This window comes from Haplochromis burtoni, unplaced genomic scaffold (genome assembly GCF_018398535.1).
Source record: "Haplochromis burtoni strain Fernald_Lab_line unplaced genomic scaffold, NCSU_Asbu1 Contig_203, whole genome shotgun sequence".
Classification (NCBI taxonomy): Eukaryota; Metazoa; Chordata; class Actinopteri; order Cichliformes; family Cichlidae; genus Haplochromis; species Haplochromis burtoni.
Window position 1 is genome coordinate 1,054,001 of NW_024582564.1, and position 20,767 is coordinate 1,074,767.

Below are 20,767 nucleotides of genomic sequence, written 5' to 3' on the forward strand. Positions count from 1 at the left end.
GCAGGACTTGACAGATTCTCAGAGACTCTGCAACAGCTTGAAACTTAACTTCCTGCTCTCAGACCTACAGATGTTTGGGGTCAGCGACAGTAGACAGTAGCCTGAAGTCTATAAAACTTGTCCCACACGAGCATAAATCAAAGGCATCATCTTTGAAGGATAAGTCGAAGGTGCTGCGGTGCAGGGCTTAAAGAGTTAGTTCCTGGTTGGGTGGAGACTGTGTGGAGCTTTCATGTGTCCTCCAGCAGATGTGCACTTTAGGTTAACTGGCCTCAAGTCTGGATGAAGAGTGGTCAGTAAGACCAGAGAAGCATGCTTTCTTGTGTGTCTGTCGAGAAAGTTTTCATCCACACAGCGATGTGAGTGAGTTTGTAGCTGGAGGGAGCATTTGGATGATCTTCTGGGAGCGTGTGTAAACTTCATACAGGGGCAGCAATGCATCATCCAATCTGCACCAGCCGCCTTTAGCTCGAGCTCGGTTTGGGAGGTGCTGTCTGTCACGTGACTCGGCCGATGAGTTTGGGTTAATTGGTTTGTGAGCGAGCGGAGGTCTCTGATGAGATTCTCAAAGCAGGAAGATGTTAACCCCCCACTGCTCACGGGGTAGTCCAGGTCCAACCATTTGACCTTAAATGAGTCTTTATTTTTGATTGAGTGTATACAGAACACACAGCTGGGACAATCCGTGAGGGTCCTAACTGTTGAATCCTGTGTTTGTGTGCTATAAAAGGTCTGTTCAGGTTGGGTTCAGTTATTAGAAGTGTGCTGCAGTGGACTCATGCATGCACCAGTAGTCCTCAAATGTGATTTTTAAGGAAGTTCTGGATGTTTTTCATTTGATTTTTGAACAAATTTCTGAGAATTTATTTTTCATGATGGCTGTGCTGAATTAAAACAAGTAAAATATGGTGTTTGTGTTCAGATCTGAGTTCTGAGTATGTGTCAGTGATCCCTGTGACAGATGTGTGATTAATGGCTCCTTGTTGTTGGCACCATATGATGACCGGTGCCACAGATGAACTTGGAGGCTGTAATTCTGGGGTTTGTTGTTGTGGTTGATGCTTCATATTTGTTTTCATTTGATTTGATTTTTGATCTGTCCGCTTTTTTTTTTTTTTTTATATTGACCTGTTTCTCAACTCGGGGAACTCATAATATTTTCTGGTCTGTAAAATATCAGGTTACGGCTTCAAACTACTCAGGACAGTGTCTCGCAGTCCTGACTTACACTAACCGGCTTTAATAACAGCTCTGCAGCTAAATGCTTTACTGAGAGCACGTCTCCATAATGAGACCTTCAGAGTGTCCGTGTCCGCCGCTTACAGCGGTTCAACTCCATGTTGGTCTCGTACATCAGCTGAACCGAACACACTGCATTTGATATTCTGCCAGTCAACTCGCCGCACGCTCACAATTAGTAAAAACGCACAGTGTTTCTCTTAATGTGGTCCTAAAACAAATAAAAGCCTCGGCTTTTACCTACAAGACGTCCATTAGACAACAGATGGTTTGCATGTGTGACAGATTTTCCGTTATTGGTGTCGATATGTGAGAGAGCAGCTTTATTCTGCTCTCACTTCTAATAGGTTCCTGTTATTAAGATCTCCGTGAGGTTCAGCAGTGCAGCAGCTCTGCTCTCTAAAGACCAACACACAGAGCTGTAACATGACAGCAAACAAAACACAAATGATGCCCCTTGTCAGGATGATCTCCTCCTCACAGTTTTCTTTTATATTGTCTGATTCCTCAAAAGTTCCCTCACAGTTTTGGTAGATTTTTATCCTTAAGTAACTCTTTAAGGAGTGATGCCATGAAGTTGGAGGGTTTCCATTTTTCAGGATTTTTCCGTAGTCCAAACACTCGGCTGTGGTTTTTCTGAACATTCTCTTTATACGTCTTTGACTTTTGGAGTAACTCTTCTGGTTTCTGAAGCATGTTTAGCTGACCCTCACAGCCAAAAACTAATCTTTAAAGAACCGTTTGAATCCTTATAGATACAAACGGTTATTCAAAAACAGCAAAGAACCAGCCATCACTGACTCCTACAGGGGGTCATAACATAGCTCCCTAAAACGTTCCAGCTCCTGCTTTAGGAAACAGTCTGTAATCCCTGCAGCAGCACTGTGGATTCAAGCTGCTGGAGCTGGAAGAGGAAACACTTTCTACGGCACAGGGATGAGGATGTAAAGCGCTTGTCTTATCGGTCCTCCTCTGCGGTGCTGAGTGGTGTCCTCTCACCAAGAGTTAAGCTCAGAGATTTGAATGAGGACGCTCAGGCTCTTTGAAAATGTGTCTTGATCCGAGCACATCGGCGCCAGGACCTCTCAGCCGCGCGTCTGCCGCTAAAAAGACAAAGCCGACGATACCGGCTCAACCACAGACCGGAACCCGAGGAGACTCGTTCACGTGCAGCTGTACCCCCTATGGTAGAAACAGCTGTGAAGGCGCCACTGTGCTTCCCTGGTGGGCGATGCCTTTTGTCTTTACCTTTGAGCCGGAGGTCACCTGCTGATGTCAGGACTCTGAGCAAGGTGCATGGACTCCATTCACATTGAGACTTGCCTGTGAAACCCACGCTGAAAATCTGCAGCATTACTGAGCTGTGCTATCAGCACACAGCAGGCTACAGTAAAGGAGCCAGTGAAGTATTTATTTTGGCCTCAGGGTCTCATGAAGCTCCAAATGCTAAACACCTTGTCTGTACTTTTGTGTGCAGCTCTGCCTCCCAGAACCGAAGCAAGTATTTTAATGAAACATGTTGAACTTTATTGCTTTTTTAAGCTTTTTAAAGCTAATTGTGTTGGATGTGTTGCACGCAGGCACAAAAACTGGCAGAGAAGTGTGAAGCCAAACCTAAAAGTGGTCTGAAAGCGAGAGGAGAGTAGCTTGTGTTAAAGCTTTATTTAATGCGTCCAGTTGCCAGTTTGTTTACGGCAGCAGCCGGAGGCGAAGCTCTGCTGTGCTCCGCTTTCTGACCTGCAGCAGGAGTGATAAAACTCGGCATCAAATTAGCCTCTGCGTTTATCTCTGTGTGCTCCTGCACCTGCTTCCAGCAGGCGCACTCACGCTCGATCCAGGTTTCTCGGCGTTCTGCTCGTCCTTTTTTCTTTTCTTTAACTTATAGACTTGGTCACAGCTTGCTTCTGCGATCAGGATGTGAGGTGGGCGGTCAGTTGTGGGTTTAATGAGGAAATAATGAGCAGAGCTTTGCTGCAGTTATAAGCTTGGTTATGTAGTTATGTAAAATTTGAGTGATGAGCCGACATTCTGAATATTCATTTGAATTAGAAATGTCAAAGTTTAGGTTGCTGTCAAGGGCTTCTGGAGGATGGTGGTCCACAGGAGACGGGTGATGATTGATGCTGGATGGGTGCGGTCTATACAACCTTTATTTCCCCCAAATAGTGTTGGCATCACCGTGAGCCTGGCGGGTCCCTGTGGGGGCTCTTGAGACATCTGACATGCACAGGCATCAAAGACCAAAAACAAGGCAAGGCTGTTAAGACTCATGGGCCCTCCTGGGCCATGGCAGCATGTTACCTGAACAGTGTGAGTCCTTAAAGGTAAGACTGTGTATGATGTGAACCCTCAGAGGGGAGTTTTCGTCATGCATCCATGTTGCCCACTTCCTAAAAATTAAAGTCCAGCTGAGGGATCATTGTGTTTACACACTGGAGGAGATCCAGCATTCTTTGTAGAGGTGCACGTAAAACAGCCGAGCTAAAAGCTGTGCAGAGGTGCCTGAAAAGATGATCGTGAAGTGGAAATCATCATTTTTTTGTGGGGGACATCTTCTCAGAAGGTTCTGATCATGCCTGTACTCTCAGCACACTCTTAGCAGAGGTTGGAGTCAGAATGGAAGCTCCTAATATAACCTGCAAGCTCACCGCAGTTTAGGAATCAAATATCAAATCTGACATCACATTTTGAATTCTGTCACATGCCTTCAATGTTGGAATAAAGGTTATTCAAAGCGGCCGGTGAGAGGTGAAGGTGTTTAAACTCCAGGCCGTCAAGGGCCGGTGTCCTGTAGGTTTTATTATAAATCACCTCCTCAACATATCTTGAAGTTCTCCAGCGGCCTGGTAATGAACTGATCATTTGATTCATGTGTTTTGACCCAGGGTGAGATTGAAAACCTGCAGGAGACTGGTCCTTGAGGCCTGGAGTTCCCCACCCCCGCTTTAAAGCCTTAAAGCTGCTTCTGCTTCTGCTTCAAATAAATCTTGACACACATTATTTTTATCCACATTTTCATTTCTGCCTCACAATAACAGATTTATGAGAGTTTATGGTCAATTTCAGTGAGATTCATTTGTAATCACTGATGTGCTGCTGAGCCTCGGTGTTCTCCATCGCTCCTCACAGCCTCACCGCCGTGCTCTCGTGTTTTGTTCTCCAGCCAAATGATGTTTGATGCAGGACACTGAAACACACACACACACGGTTTCATACCGCTCAGTGTATGTGTGTGTTGGACTTTGTGAGCAGGTAGTGTCTGTTTAAATAACTGATAGCAGGTGTCCACCAGATACAACAGGCTCTCTGTCTCTGCCACACACACACACACACACACACACACACACACACACACACACACACGTACGTGCGCGCTGAGCGGTGTTTGGTAGGTCCTGGCCTCAGGGAAACTTTGGCCACACTCGTTCTCTGTATCTGCAAACCTACATTAGGTCATGAGCTGTGATAACAGACACACACACAGACAGAGAGACACACACACACCGGCTGGTGTCGATGGAGGCGCCGCGTCTTGCTTCAGAGAGCGCTGCTGCAGGCCTGGTCACAGCTGTAATGAGACGATGGCAGCGATCAATGGTGAGAGAGGAGCGCTTGTTGTGATAACAGCATCGTTTTTTTTCTGAGTCAGTAAGCTATGAAGAGTTCCTGTCGCACATGCTCAGTGTGTCCTCTCTCTATTGGGGTTTACTTAGGTGAGAAAAGAGACGAGGCGTTATCGAGGTTGGAAACCCAGAGGTCTGCTCACGGTCATATTTATGATGAGAGCAGAGGACAGATTATTCATTTTTTCATGTTTGTAACTGAACAGTGTTTGTCTGAGAGTTTCAGGCATCTCAGAAACATCTGAAGAGAAAAGGTTTGAATCATTTTGAAAAATGTGATGCCACTCTGGATTTTGGAGCTCAACACAATTTAATGACGGTGTGTGATGGTGTAATTGTCAGGCTGGTGGAGAACTGCTGAAGTGGGTCCCAGTGGTGTTTCTCAGTGGGTGATCTGACCTTTTACTAGTGTACCTGTGTTCCTGTGACGTCAGCTGTCTCAGTGGAGCTGGCCTGTACACACACGGAGGCTGAGCGGCAGTTTTGAGTTTTTTGCTGAAGTCAAAAAAATACTGTAGTTTTTATCATTATTTGAGACTTTACAGTGTTGAAGATCAGTGTTGGCGAAATATTTTAATGGTGCTCATGTTGAAGCCAGAGAAGACTCTGCTCGTGCTCCAGAGTGTTTAAACAGACTGGTGGATGTCAGCACCGTGCCTTCATGGTGAATCACTGGTGGAGCGCTGGATGCTCATAGATCACTGACCTGTCAGTCAGAAGCTCTGCTGTTTTTTTTTTTTTTTTTTTTTTTTTTTTTTTAAATGACTTTAAACTCAGCATTGAGACCATCCAATAACCAATCAGAAGATGGCTGCCTTAAAGGGGGGAGGAGCTAATATCACTTATTTGAGACAGAGGATGAACTGAGGAAAGGCAATATGAGATCCATATGGATTATTTTGACCTGTGAATCATGCAAAGCTACCCTACAACAGGTCGCCTTGGATCATGCTCTCTGTGCATTATTATTATTATTATTATTATTATTAATATTATTATTATTATTACTTGTTATTAGGGGTTTAAATCAAAATTCATATTTTTGTATTTTCTGTTATAACTTATGAGTCGGATAATAACTGAGAGGGATGGCTGGATGGATGAGTTTTCAAGCACAGCTACCTATGATTAGTGTATGGTGGAGCTTTGCCACCTTATCTCTATCTTACGGCTTCCCCTCTGGTGGCACTTAGTGTTAGCTTGAGAGGCTACAGCCACTCATGACTTTGAAGAGAAAGGAAGTGACAAACCGGGAGAAGCAGAGATACGGTGAAGGCGTGGTGCAGATGGCGTCTCATTCCGATAAGCTTATCTGGGTTTCCATGCTCCTCACTGCTTCTCTCCCTTGCCTCCTCTTTTGTTCCTTGCCTCCTCCTCAGTCCTCTCATTTCTCTTTCCGCTTAGCTCGATTCAGTGGCAGACAAAGATCCCCACCTCCAGCCTGAGAATCAGATGAGGGTCTGTGTCTGTTTGTTAGGCTTCGATCTGCCCTCCAGGTCTCCTCTGGAGTCTGCAGTGCTGGTTAGTCGCTCTGAGCTCTCAGTGAATCAAAGCTTCAGTAATCATCAGTTAAACTCTGACCTTTCAATGAACTGTGTTTAACTCAGACTCCACCTACACGTGTCATTCCTGTTTCCTGTATTTAAAAAAAGGCCCAGAACGACTGAGGTTAAATAAACGATGGTCACTCACGTTCTGTCCATCATATTGACAGAAAGCCTGTAAAATTACAGGTGCAATCAAAAAGTTCAGCCCATGAAAATAGAAACTGGATTTAAACTTTGTCCGATCGCTCCTGCTGGTGCACGCTGGATCTACTCCAGTGTATCGAAACAATGATCCTAGAATATGAACAATAAAGGTTGTTTTTTTTTTTTTGTTTTTTTTTTTAAATGAATGAAATTGCAAATCAGTGTGCAAATGGATAATTATCTCACAGACAAAGTAACCAATGGTTGATAACAACTTACCAATCAAGGCAATTCTTCCTTCAGTTTATTTCCTGGTCATTGCATTAAAGTTTTAAAGGTTCATCTCAGCACTGAGTGCTCATGCTCACATCTCTGCCACTTTTAAACTGGATGTGCATCCAGGGAGCAGCTACACGAAGCCATCGTTACCAGAAAGGAGAGAAAATCCTGTTTTCAGTGCACGCTCTGGGTCATGTCCTTCAGATGCTTCAGGATGTTAAAGCAGACTCTGTGCTAACAGTCTGACCCGGGGAAGGAAGTCATGGTGCACAACCCTGCGAGTGTTCCTCACCCGATGATCCACCTTCAGGCAGCTGGCTGGATGTTTGATCTCTGCAAGTGTGAAGTCTGTGCTGAAATCCCAAAATGGATGAGTAATGGGCCAAATTAAAAGCAGGTATGGTAGATTTTATGGACTCATTCCACAAACTTGTTGAACTCTGTGCAGCATCCTTCATTTTAATGAGCTGATTGCATTTCGTGGTTTTTACTGGAGACAAAGCTGCTGAGATGCTTGGATTTGTGAGTCAGCGAAACCCACATTTATTTGTGTATGTTGAAGGCTTTACATTCATCTACCAGCCACCTCTCTTCGTTGTCTCCTGCACACGAGCACAGCTGTGACGGAAAGTAATCTCAGAATATAAAGAAGCTGTTCGTCTGCGTGTAATTCCTCTGCTTGATTGCTGCTGTGCCAGCTCGCTCTGATCAAAGATGCGATGAAACTGCACACGTGTTCGTTTGAACCAGTGGTCGTGGTGCTTCAGATAAGCTCTGGAGGTGGTTGATCTTCGTCTGCTACTGAAAACAATCATGTAAATCTTTGTTTGCAGCTCCTGCTGCAGCTTCTTATTTGCACCCTCTTTGCTACAGTCTCCCACACACTCGCTGTGATCACATTAAGCCTGGACTCTGGAAATTCAAGTGAAACGAGAAAAAAGGTTTTAAAATGCAAATAGTAAGGCGTGAAGAGAGAGCAGTGCTCCCCTGTCCAGAGGAGGTTTGGAGCCAGCAGAGATGCCATCAGCAGCTGGAACCAGTTTGGAATCAGACGGCTCTTTTTGACCACCAAATTCTCCAGAGACCTTTTTTAAGCGAGGTTTAGATGTGAGGTTTTTGTTTAAGCATTTTAACCACCTACATACATTATGTGTATAATAATGCTTATATTAGTGTTGACAGGGGTGTATTCAGAAAACAGTACATGATGACTTTGTGTGTGTGGACCAGAATGATTTACCCACACTGTGGTCCACACACACACAGACGTTCTACACACACAGTTCAACACACACACAAAAAGAAACTCTGGTGTTGAAACAAAGACTTTCCTGATGCACTGTAAAGTCTTTAAGTGAGATGAGTAGAGGAAATCACCCCCACTTTGCTGAGTGTGGATGGACCAAACTCTTCAAGCTTTTATCAGCTGTTGGGCGTCTTGACTCCTCGTTTCTGATCTGCAGCCACAGCAGCTCTCTCTCTTGCTCGCTCGCTCTCTCTCTCTCTCACAGTTGAAGAGCTTGAATTTCATCCTTAAGTGAAGGTTTGCTGTGGTTGGAATCAAACATAGAAATCTGTTTCTCACTTATTTATTTGTGTAAATGATCCTCTGTGGCTGTGCTTACAGCTAGTGTCCTTGTTTATTTGTGTGCTACGATCACTTTTGTTACATAATACGAGCTTAAAGCGCAGACTCTCTGCATTTGTGTCCAAACTGGAGGAAGGGTTTGGATTTGTGACTCTTATATAATTATACATAGCCCCCTCTTTACAAAGAGCAAGCGTAATTGGACAGTTGACTCAAAAAAAAGAAAAAGAAAAGAAGTGTTAGACGCTAAAGCGTGGCTGCAGGTGTGTGTGTGTGTGTGTGTGTGTATTAGCTGAACCTGCTGATACAGCAGCGATTATAGGTGTAATAAACCGTGACCCTTTTACAGAAGTCAGCACTGCAGAACACACACACACACACACACACACACACACACACACACACACACACACACACACACACACACACACACACACACACCTCAGAGTGTGAATGAGAAAAAGAACCAGAGAGGAAGAGGAGGATAAGGGTTAAAATGTTACTCAAAGAATCGATGAAGAGCCGTGTGGAGGGATGCTGGGGGAGGGTGCAGAGCCATTGCTGGGATTAAAGAGGAGGTGCAAGGAGTGAAGAAGAGAAGGAGATTAATGTGCTGGTCAGCAAACAGGAGGTGAAGCCTGGGAGAAGCGGCTCCCCTCGGCCTGCTTTTTAATCTGTCCTGGAGCTGATTATTCAGCCTGTTGGCCTCCAACGGGCTTCAGGTGGCGTTGTTTCAGGAGAGCCGCTCACACAATCCCATTAGCCACATTTATTCTGTTCCCAGATACGTGGCCCCAACTTTTATCCCCTATCCTTGTTCTTTGGCTCTTTGACATTATTACAAATTTAAATAAAGCTCTGCCAGAATAAATGTCAACACTGGGTTTATTCCCAAGCTTCTAAAGCTTGAAACCATCACAGCTGAGAGCCAAACCCTAACCCAACTCTGACTTCACGCCTCAGTCCTTCCATCATTACAGTGACTCAGGAACATGCAGACAACATGTTTGACTTCATCACTTGTGCTGTCTGATATAGCTGCAGTCCTTCATGTCATGCTGGTCTGGTTGCACCTCTCAGTTCATCCTCTGTCTGAAACAAGCGTTAGGATGCAGCGTTCTTCTGTTTGGACGCTCCTCACAAACGGGTGGATGGCCATCATGACCAGGTTAAGGACGCCCACCCTCCTTGACATCACTCAGAGCCAACCCATATTGAAAAGATATATAAATCTTGTAAAGTTTGTATCTGTCTTGTGTGAAACTTGTATGAAAAGCATACAAGAGTGAAAACAGATATAAGATCCCTTGAAAAATTATATAAATGAAACTTGCATGTTTTGGATACTTCTTAAAACAATACATGAAAGTAATGAGAAAGTGGCCACTTTCATGAGTAAATCATATAAGCCTTATATGATTCACTATATGATGCAAGTCTTTTAGAAGATTTCTTTTCCATATGGGAACAGTGGAACACACGGTGTGCAAACTGACTGAAACAGCAGATGTACTGTGCATGACAGAAATAAGGACACAAGCTTTGGGACTTGACTCACGGACCGTCAGCACAGGGAACCAGGATGTAGTCATAGAAGTAAAACTGGTATTTCAAGGGTGAAGCTTTCTGAATGGGAGTCGGTTGGAGGTTTTAACTCCGTCAGTTTTATTTGGAGGTTTTTCTGCTGTGGCTTCAGTCTTAGTCTGTGACAGTCAAGTTTTTTTAAGACGGAAGTAAAAAAAAACTGCTGCCAGGTCGACGTGAAGAACACCGAGGTCTTCACTGCAGTTTGAATAAACCTCTGAATGAAGAGGAGGAGGAAGAATAGGAGGAGGAGGGGTGTAAAAGTTCTGCTTGATGATTGTCGCAGTGTGTTGGCAAATCCTCAACCTCTGCCCAGAAACTCACTTACACACACTTTTCTGTGTGTGTGTGTGTTGACCAGTAGGAACATTCTGGTCAGTCTGAGTTTATCACGTTGGGAAAGAGGTTCAGATTTAAAATCAGCTTTTAATTTGGAATTCGCATTTCGTGGAATTTTGTCAGACTAACACACACACACACACACACACACACACACACACACACACACACACACACACACACAGATCTGTGTGGATGCCATAATGAGTGGTCCCTGAAATGAGTCCCATAACTCATGAGAGACGATGAAATGAAGGAGCTCATGCGCTAAAATAAAAGCTGACGTCAGCAGGAACTCGAAACACTGGCAGCAGTGTTCCCCTCAATTAACCTCCTTTTACTTTCAGTCTCCACCTCACTTCTTTTAGATTTCTCTTCACATCCTTCTCTTAAATTCTTCACCTCAGAAGTTTATTTCACTTCATGGCTGATGGCGAGTGAGTTGGGATCAGCACATTGATAATGGGACAAATGTAAATCCAGTAGAAGGTCATATTATAAGCCCTCCATTTCCATAGTTTGTCTTCATCATTGAGCGTTTTTCAGTGGTATGTGAAGTTTCTGCCCAAATCTCAGCTGTCTGGACGCCTTTTCTTTCTTTTTCTGCAGGAAATGTGTTTTCAGTCATTTTCAGGCGTCCTGAATTGATTTTTTTCCCCCCATGTCAGCAGATATGATAAGAGAAGCTCTCAGAAACTCCTGCAGGTTGAGCTGCTCTAACCAAACACTTTTATTGCTGACTCTCAAACAAATAAAGATATATTGGATTGACTGTGTGTGAAATAAAATAGAACAAATACTGAGCGAGGTAAGGCGATAAAACTGAGGAAACACAGAAAAACAAGGCATATTTACACAAAAACACCTGGATATATTATATAAACTCGAATACTCTTCTCTTTCTATTTGTACTCTCAGGTGACGGGACGCTCAGAATTTGGGATGTGAAGGGTGCGGTGTGCAGGTTGGCCATCCCAGCGCACAAGGCAGAGATCCTCAGCTGTGATTGGTGCAAATATGACCAGGTACAGGCCCTCCAGTTGGTTAAAAGGTTCCATATATTAAATGGCATATTTGGTTTAAAAGATACTTAAAAACAAACAAACAATACATTTAAAAACCTCTATGCCAGCCTTCATTTATACAGAGAAGTGTGTTTGTTTAAATGCATTTTACTGTCTGCATCAAACACTAAAATTACATCTGATTTTGTGACCTTTTACCCGGTTAGCTTTGTAAAGATTAGCTGGTGTCTGTCTGCAGAATGTTGTGGCCACAGGTTCAGTGGATTGTACTGTGTGTGTGTGGGACCTGAGGAACATCCGGCAGCCTGTCAATCAACTGCTGGGACACACGTACGCCATCCGCAGACTCAAGGTACACACACACACACACACACACACACACACACACACACACACACACACACACACACACACACACACACACAGACACGTGTTGGGTTTATATATCTTGTGGGGACATCTAATTGACATAAAGCTTTCCCTAGCCCCTTACCCCCAACCCTAACCATGAAAAATGTTTTCGCGTCACACACAGACTGCATAAACTGAGACTTTCGGAAACAATGACACATTTTAGTCATATGATGCAGTCATGTGACCAATGAAACTAAGATAGCAGAGGGCATTATAGGGCAGATGTTTTGTTTGCTGTCAATTTTGACGACCCTATTAAAGATTAATATCAGTTTGTACTGATAGCTTTTCTTTAAATTCTTTAATTCTCAAATAACAGAGGTTGAATCGTCTTTAGTTTCATGAATGCGCAATGCAGGAACGTAAGCGTTTCAGCCGGTTCAGTGTGGATGAACAAATGTTCTGAAACGACTGAAAATGATAGTGTGGACGCGGAGCATTTTTAGACGAAAACACCGTTTTCAAATTTATCCGGATTAGTGTAGACGTAGCCTAAGTGTGTGCCGCTGAAGCATATTCACTGTAATCTGCATCAGTGTAATGTCCTCCAAGTAAGTGTGTGTGTGTGTGTGTGTGTGTGTGTGTGCTGGTCGAGATGTAGTGTGAAGTCTGACAGCGTCAAAACACCCAACCAAATGGTGGTAATAAGACCTCACTCTCGTGCTAGACTGTGTGTGCGTGTGTGTGTGCAGTGATGTGTGCGCTGTTCTCTCACTCACACGCACGCACGCCCGCGTGCACGCACGCACGCACGCACGCACACACACACACACACACACGCACTCTCTTGGAGGACATTACACTGATGCAGATTTCGTGCAGACTTATTGTGGCATCGTCGCTATGTCGTAACCACAGACCTCTGTAAAACACTGCACCGTACCCTGACGTGCACTTCCCTGAAACATAACCACATGTCGTGCCTCTTCACTACTGTCGATTCTGCCACCTTTTCTCTGTGGTTTTTACATTTATCAGTGAGAGAACAACAGGAAAAATAATTATAGCATCAAAATGAGGACTGACCGATGTCATCAGATTGGGTGGAATGGGCATGAGGGAATGTACGAAGAAGTGGAAAAACTAGACGGACATATGGAGAGCCATTCTCCATAATAAAGCATTCATAACACACACTGGGTCACCAGAACGGGATAAAAAGGAACATGCTGAGATAAAGTCTGAGAATTTCATATCTAACGAAGCACACAGAAGCGCTCCAGGTTACAGGTTAGCATGTTCACAGCATAATAACCATAAACATTCTGCATTCAATAACGCGGAGTCTGCTTAGACTCATTCATTCCCAGTAACTGTGATCCTCATTAGGGATACACTAATATATTGGCCAAACATGGATATCGGCTGATATCATTCCTGTTGACTCTTGGCAGATTCACTGACATTTAAATGTTCAAGAGTCAAGAAAAAAAACTCAATGACCTGTTCAGATCAGCCAGGCTGTTATTTTAAAGGTTCAGCCCGTCGAGCTGCTGCTGTGGGCTTTTTCAGCACAGCTGTACCCCATCGATCGAGGAGACTTGCTCTGAAACTGCTTGTCACCATTTGCAAATCTGTCAGCTTGTATCGATTCTCTGCAGGGAGCACAAACAAGGTGATCGGCAGCAGGAGCGTAACGAGATAAAAATAAAGCAATGAACAGAGGCGGACCGCGGCGCTTCTGTTCGGCTGTCACATCAAAAATTCACAGTGAGCGAGCGAGTTTCTTACAGACGAGTGATCAGCACGTAATGAACCTCTGACAAAAGAGGAATCCCTGTCTCTAAGTACACAAGTCAGAGCGTGCTCAGTCCGTTTTGCGTACTGCTCTGGCTTTACAGGTGAAAGGCTCCTCACTCAAACCCCAGCCAAACCAAACCTGGGGTAAACTATCAATGGATCTTTCACTGTGACCTCACTCACTGGTTTGTTGAGTCCTCATTCAAAGCCTTGATTTTTTTTTTTTTATCGTTTTTCACTACATTGTCCCGGTTGGGCACATAAAGTGTAGTCTGAATGAGATAATGAGGGAATATAAACCCCACAGACACACACATCTGCTAACTGCTGCTAAATAACAGATCAGATGGTAGAATGTCACCAGACTTGTGGACAGTCTGTAAGCTACACCCACCTGTGTCGACTTCTACCTGTCAGGTAAAGCGGCCCCGCCTCGATCTTTAAGCTATGTTATGAGGACCGACTCACTGCTGCCGGCAGCCTTAAGTGGACGTCATAGGAAGTGCGGTTTTTGGTGCTTCTGTGATGCCTTTACTTTCCAGCCCTGCCAGCTGCTGCTTGGTTAGCAGTTTCTGAGCAGCTTACCTGCAAACCAAACATTTCTGCTGCATCGTCACAGCTGCCTGGGTTTTACTTTGGTAATAAATGTGTTTGCAAGTAAAGCAGCGTTAAATGAACGTGAAGTGCAGTAAAGAGAAGGATGTTAAACGAGGCCAGGACTCGATATGAAAGGTGAAACTGTCAGACGCAGAGAGGGGAACAAATGAGCGAATAAATTAATTTGGGAGTGCTTCGTCTGTGAAATCGCTTTCTGTGGACTCCTCGCAGGCTCTCCGTGTCTCTGCACAAACTGCTGAGCAGAGAAATGCTGCAAACTCTGCTCAGCCTGCCGGAAGCTGTTTTTCTTTCATGATGGAGACACATGTAGTTTTTTTTTGTTTGTTTTTTTTTGATGATGGGGACAAACTGGAGCTCAGCATCAGAAACAGTGGCATGTGCATGAAGCACAAACTGAGCAGCGTCTTCTGTTGTTCTGCATGTTTTGAAAGGAAAACTGCAGTTATTACTGGCGTTTTTGTAAAACACACACAGTAATTTTTACTTTAAAAGCCTAAAACATTTCAGCACTTTTTCACGTTGTGGTTATTATCTTGTGTGTGCACAGCGGAGCTCGAAGTTCCAATGACACGTTGTAAAATGTGTCATTTTTTTCATTTAAACCTTCAGACTGTCAAACATGCCCTACCTCCTTCACCTCCACGCTGATTTAAGGTTAAAAGGTCTGCAGCATGTCCCTCTGAAGGGTTTTTGACTCCCCTTCACATTATTACATATTATTGTTTCTTTGTAATCAGATTATGAATATTTGAGGAAAGCAGCAGGTGTTCGTGATGGAGATTAAAGCTGATAACTTGATATTCTTCCTTTCTTCCTTTGGAAACATGATCTCAATAAACCGTTTTCCATTTTGTTCCTTTTCCTGCAGTTTTCTCCCTTTGATAAGACTGTGCTGGCGTCCTGCTCGTATGACTTCACTGTCAGGTAAGATCACCTGTGGCGTTTCTCTCTTTTCGACCTGTTCACAAAGCGGCAACTGAGCTTTGTTTATTTAAGGACCTTTAAACAAGGTTCTCTGCAGCTCAGTGCTGGTAGAACGTTAGGAGCGCTAACAGGCGAGCAAGCATGTGGAACTCATTTTGTTCCACATTATTTTGTGAAAGCTGCTCTACAAGTTTAATGTGTTTGCACAGAGAAATGGAGAGAAAACATTAGAGAGCAAAGCAAAGCATGAACCCCACTGAGCTCATTTACACATTAAACAAAGAAAATAAACATGTGAACAAATAGTTCAAGATGTTTAAAAATGATGGGCCTGACGTCGCTTTGCTCTTTAGTTATTCAGCTCCGGAGGTTAATGCAGAACATTATTCACAACAGGCGTATTTAAAAATGATTGACGTTGTGAGCTGCAGTGGATGCCAGAAATCAAAAGTTTAATCTGAAATTTGAAACATCTCAAATAAATCAGACTTAAATAAATGAAGAGATCACCTGAGTTCGACGTTTCCTGAAGCTTCGACTTCACTTGAGACAAAATGGACAAAAACACGAACAAACTCCAACCATCTTCACAGCTCCTTGTGGTTTCCGCTTGTTTTTACCCCCCAGCTGAAAGCCCTGGGTACCAAAGAATGAGTGTGAAAAAGTCCAAATTCCCAGTGAGCCAGTACATCATGTGGAAGAACGAGCATCTACTCTGGACAAATCAACTCCGAGGTCGGCTTTAAGTTACAAAGAGGAATCCAGGTGCCAGCGGTTATTTCAGGGCTGGGGCGTGCAGCATGTGCACGGTGTGGATGACCTACACCTGCAGAGTAATGAGTCTCCTCTCTGGGTCTTTAAGATAACCTGTAAAGTTTTTGTCATGCAAATTTGATTCTTTGAAAGGAACTTTCTTTCGAGGTTAAAGGAGCGGCGGTGTGATGTGGCCTGCACAGTATTTCTGCTCCTTTCCTTTCAGTTACTGCCAAAGGGAATGGATGGTGTCATCATGGCAGAAGCAACGAGTCAGGACACTGAGGGATAATTTGCGGTAAAGTTAACCAGTGTGTGAGATGGAGGGACGGACACAGAGGAAGGATGAGCTGCTCCTTTATTGGGCCACAGAGGATGAGTTAATAAAATGTGTAATTTCAAGGGAGACTGCCTCTGTGCTTCTCATGAGAATATATCTGATCCGTCCTCTCTGTCCACTCGGCTCTTTAAAACCACAGAGGAATCGATGTTGTTCTGCGTGTCTGTCAGGCTGTGCGGGCAGATGATGGATAAACAGATGCAGTTAGATGGATGAAAGGTGAGGTTGCCCTGTTGTCCGGCCTGGAGCAAGACGTTGTTTAACAGTGATTAATCAGTGAAAGGAAAACAAATGAGGAAGCAGTCTGGCAGTCGATGAGTCATTTAAGCCACTCAGTAGTTAAAAATGTGATCATTTTGGGCTTTTTTCTTCTCTAATGTGAGGAATGTGTTTGTTTTGGGGACTGTTGCTCCGACAAAATAACTCATTTGAAGATGTTGCTTCAAGTTCTGAGAAATTCTCAGAGGGGTTCCCAGAGCTGGCCGCAATGTCTTTCGAACCAGGCGGATCACTCTGCCCCAAGATGACCACTTTAGGGTTACGCCCTCTCTGTGACATCATACAGCTTAACGGGACAGAAACAACTGGTTGACTTGAGTGTTTGGAGCAACCGGAAAGCTGAGGGAGTGTTTAGTTTGCAGGGATGATGTTTTAAGAAGATCCAACGTTGTAACAGTGGATGTACGATGGAAAATGAGTGACAGCGGGTCTCTGCTCATGTTGCTCGATGCATCTCTGTGCTGCACACGCTTAAGAAACGAACAAAAAGCATTCAAGCTCTAAGTTTATCTTTAATAAAGACAGGATGTGAAGCTTGTATGCTAATTATGCAGTTTTGGTTGATATGAAGTGTCCTTGATTACAATTATCATGATGAGTGAAGTCTCAAGTTATAAATAAAACTTGGACATAACGGCATCCGCCTTTAAAAGTCTAAACGATGTTTCAGATAACACATCTGTAACAAGGTTCATTATGTGGTAATAAGCAGCTGGAGGTAACTAAGAAGCCACTATCTGTACCTACAGCGTTTTCATATGAAAAATAAATACCAGAATCCGTTCGGACCAAGTTTAGATCGCTTTCAGTCTGGTTTGGCGCTTAATTTTGTCCTTGGCACAAACTTTTCCTTCATGTAGTCTCTCTCTGGTTCCTCTGCCTCTTCAGTTCTTTTAATTTTTTTCTAGTCAGAATCAGCTTTGACCAGAATAAATAAATGATGGATACGCGACCAAGCGAGTTTTTCCTTCTCACTCTTTCTCTGTATTATCATCTTTACAATATAAAGTACTGATGGAGAAACAACGGAGGCAACAGTAGTTGTGATTCGGTGGTATATAAATAAAACTTGTAAACACATTATTTTGGATTCTTCTGTTTCTTCGTGTGATCCCAGTCCGAGTCCATTATGATTATCCAGTTGTAGAATTGGTTTTGTGCTCTTGGTCTTGTTTTAGATTGACTTTGTTCTTCTTGTGCTTCGCGTCGCCGCGATCAGGGCTCTGTTTGGGTCAGATCGTTGTTCTCGAGAATTTCTTTACGTCTCTGTCTGATTTTGAGTCTGAGTGTCTGCGTAATAGATAAAACATGAAAGTATTTAAAGTGCTTGTATTGCACGGTATAATTTGAGTGTTGAAGTGCTGCTGCCTGTTTGTATTCAGCAAACCTTCCTTGCATATACAAAGTGTTTTTCAGAATTTATTGTCCTAAATCATTTGTATTCGTCACTTTTATGCCAGAAATCTTTCTCTGCAGCCTCGGGGCTTCATTGTAAAGGACAGCAACAGTAAAAACCTTTGTTTGGTGCTTTCTTAGTGTTTCTGTGGATTATTACTGCAGATGCTGACGAGCTCACAGCCGCAAGCAAAAATCTGCTGGAATCTGGCAGGTGTGTGTGTGTGTGTGTGTGTGTGTGTGTGTGTGTGTGTGTGTGTGTGTGTGTGTGTGTGTGTGTGTGTTGTTGTGTTGTGTGTGTTGTGTGTGTGTGTGGTGTGTGTGTGTGTGTGTGTGTGTGTGTGTGTGTGTGTGTGTGTGTCTCAGGGCAGCCCAGCAGTCTACATAGAGTATCTGAGCCAATTAAAGCTCGGATCAATAAAACACGGGGTCTGACACAGACCCAGCTAACGGCACGTCCCGCTTTGAGCTGTCCGTCTTCCCTTTGGCGTTTTAGCTGTTTTTCCCTCAGTTATGTTTGGCATCTTAAATGTCTGCTGTTTATTTCCGCGGGCTCCCTCTTTCAGCTCGCCACCAATCTTTCCTTTCATCCTTTGTTTGGTGTCTTGTCAGCTGCAGGAGGAATTGAGTCATGCAGAGAAACGTAATTCACCAAATCACGCAGAGCTTAAGATGAAAACACGGCGAAACCAGCAGAGCGGGTCCACTTTGAAACTGAGTGATGAACGGCTCAGCAACATAGAGCTTAAAAGCTCTATGTTGCTCCTAGTTTTGGTATCAAGTCGTTTTTGTAACAGCAGCAGGAAGTAACTGATTGATATCATCCTAGAGGTGATTGATTGACCAAACAGGTGTGTGTGTCTGTGTATATGTGTGAGCGTGCATTCACATCTTTGTGGGGACCAACAGTTACTTATGAACAAAATGCCCTGGTCCCCACAAGTTTGAAGACAACTTTGAGACTCAAAATGTGGTTTTATTGACAGGTTACATTTAGGTTATGGTTAGGTTTAGGCTGAGGGTTAGGCATTCATTTTTCATGGTTAGGGTTAGAAGGGCTCGGGAAACATTATGTCAATTAGATTCCCCACAAGATATGAATACCCGATGTGTGTGTGTGTGTGTGTGTGTGTGTGTGTGTGTGTGTGTGTGTGTGTGTGTGTGGCCTCTTTGAAACATAGCAACGTGATGCATGTTTGTTTTGTGTTGAATAATCCAAACACAGGATATGAAGACAATTATCACTTTGTGTGCATCTGTGGTGTGTGTGTGTGTGTGTGTGTGTGTGTGTGTGTGTGTCGTGTGTGTGTGTGTGTGTGTGTGTGTGTGTGTGTGTGTGGTGTGTGGAGATAGTGTGTTAGAGAGCATCCCTCAGGTGTGACAGTCGTGGGCTCTAATAACCCCAAAAGCAGGAAACGCCCCTCTTCACATTCATGTCCACAAGCTCTCACACACACAGCAGTGAGTGATTTTCCTCACTTGTTGGTATTTGGGGTCACAGTAGAACATCTGTTAGCATTGTTGCTAATGCTCGCTGCGAGCGCTCCGACTGCCTCCATGTCCAGACATTCTGAGTTCTGTGCAGGTGTGAATCTGAGCATGAGTTATTGTCTGTCTTTCTGCTGGCCCTCTGTCTCTGGGCAAGCCCTGCAAACTTAGATCAAATAAGCAGTTAAGGATGGATTATGGATGTATACATTATTTATGTTTTGGGCACTCATTGTGAAATTTTAATTATTAACATGTTTCATTAATGTCGTAGTCACGGGGGGGAAACAATGGTATAGGGACCGCAGCATGGTCAAAGTCATTGTCTGAAGCAGTTGCTTTGTAGACGGGGAGCAGGTCTGCTGCTGTCTGCAAAGCAAATTTGTCAAGGCAATAAAATGCCAATAAGATGGATTCAGTTTCTCAGTTTGTGACTGAATGGGGTCAACTGAGTGGGTGAACTGGTTATTACATGCAGTCTGTTTGTGGTGATAAACTGGTGAAAATCGTAAATCTTCATGCACAGATATTCATGTTAATGCCTTTCATTCAGAGTCCAGAGAGAACCTCACAGATCTGAAAGAGAAATTCGAAAAGTCACCGAACTGTCTGAGTCGGACTGCAGTCACTCCGAGTCAGACTGGGATTGTTGGGAGACAGATAGCCTCCCGCCAGGCGACCTGTGGTTGACAGTGGGCGCAGAGCAACACGTTCTCAGCGATTAATGATTTCCCAATCATTAATCGCTTTGGAAAACACTATCTAATACGATTAAGATTGTGGTTAAGGTTAGGGTTAGGATAAAGGTTAGAGTTGGACACGGCTGGAATGCGTGTTACCGCCGGGAGCGTCGTTCCATTGTATGCCATCCACAATCCGGCGCGTATCATAGGGGTCACCTTTCGCGTTCCTATGGGATGCCTCGAGACATGACAAATCGTCGGTATGTTACGCGTTGGGGATGAGAACGGTCTGCGCAAAGAGAGATTAAAGGTGAGGCATGTTCAAACTCAGTTTGTTACCGCAGCTACTTGTAATCGTTTTTTTCTAGTCATGGGGCGGTTGCCGTCCTGTCCTGAGCGAGCCATCATACACAAAATATTCACTGATTTGAACCAAAACCATTTTGTTTTCCTAAAGTTAATCAGGTGAATAACTGAAAACGTTTAAATGCTTGTGAATATTATCCTAAACACACCACCACCACTGCTGCAGCTAAAGTGAACTTTAGGCAGTTTCAGTGGTCAGTACTAAAAAAGGTGCTACGTTAGGTTTGAACTCCGACTCAGTAAACATCCCTGCTTCTGTGGGCTTCCCTTTGTGTTGAGACACGTGTGGAAGCAAACACTCACCTAATCCACCTGTACACTCACGGATATACATGCAAATATACCAACACACACACACACACACACACACACACACACACACACACACACACACACACA

General features: G+C 43.9%; 1 protein-coding gene across 4 annotated transcripts in view; it reads left to right on the forward strand.

Annotated features, from left to right (window-relative positions):
* Positions 1-20,767, forward strand: part of pex7 (peroxisomal biogenesis factor 7) — a 53,779-nt gene that overhangs the window by 3,108 nt on the left and 29,904 nt on the right. For 2 of the 4 annotated variants that reach the window (XM_005936217.3, XM_014338066.2), the window contains exons 7-9: positions 11,262-11,368; positions 11,607-11,720; positions 15,009-15,064. In XM_005936217.3, the coding sequence (XP_005936279.1) occupies positions 11,262-11,368; positions 11,607-11,720; positions 15,009-15,064 (277 nt within the window). Of the gene's footprint in view, positions 1-11,261; positions 11,369-11,606; positions 11,721-15,008; positions 15,065-15,691; positions 18,084-20,767 lie in introns of those variants that run through there. The other 2 variants (XM_042226247.1, XM_042226246.1) reach the window with 2 other exon arrangements.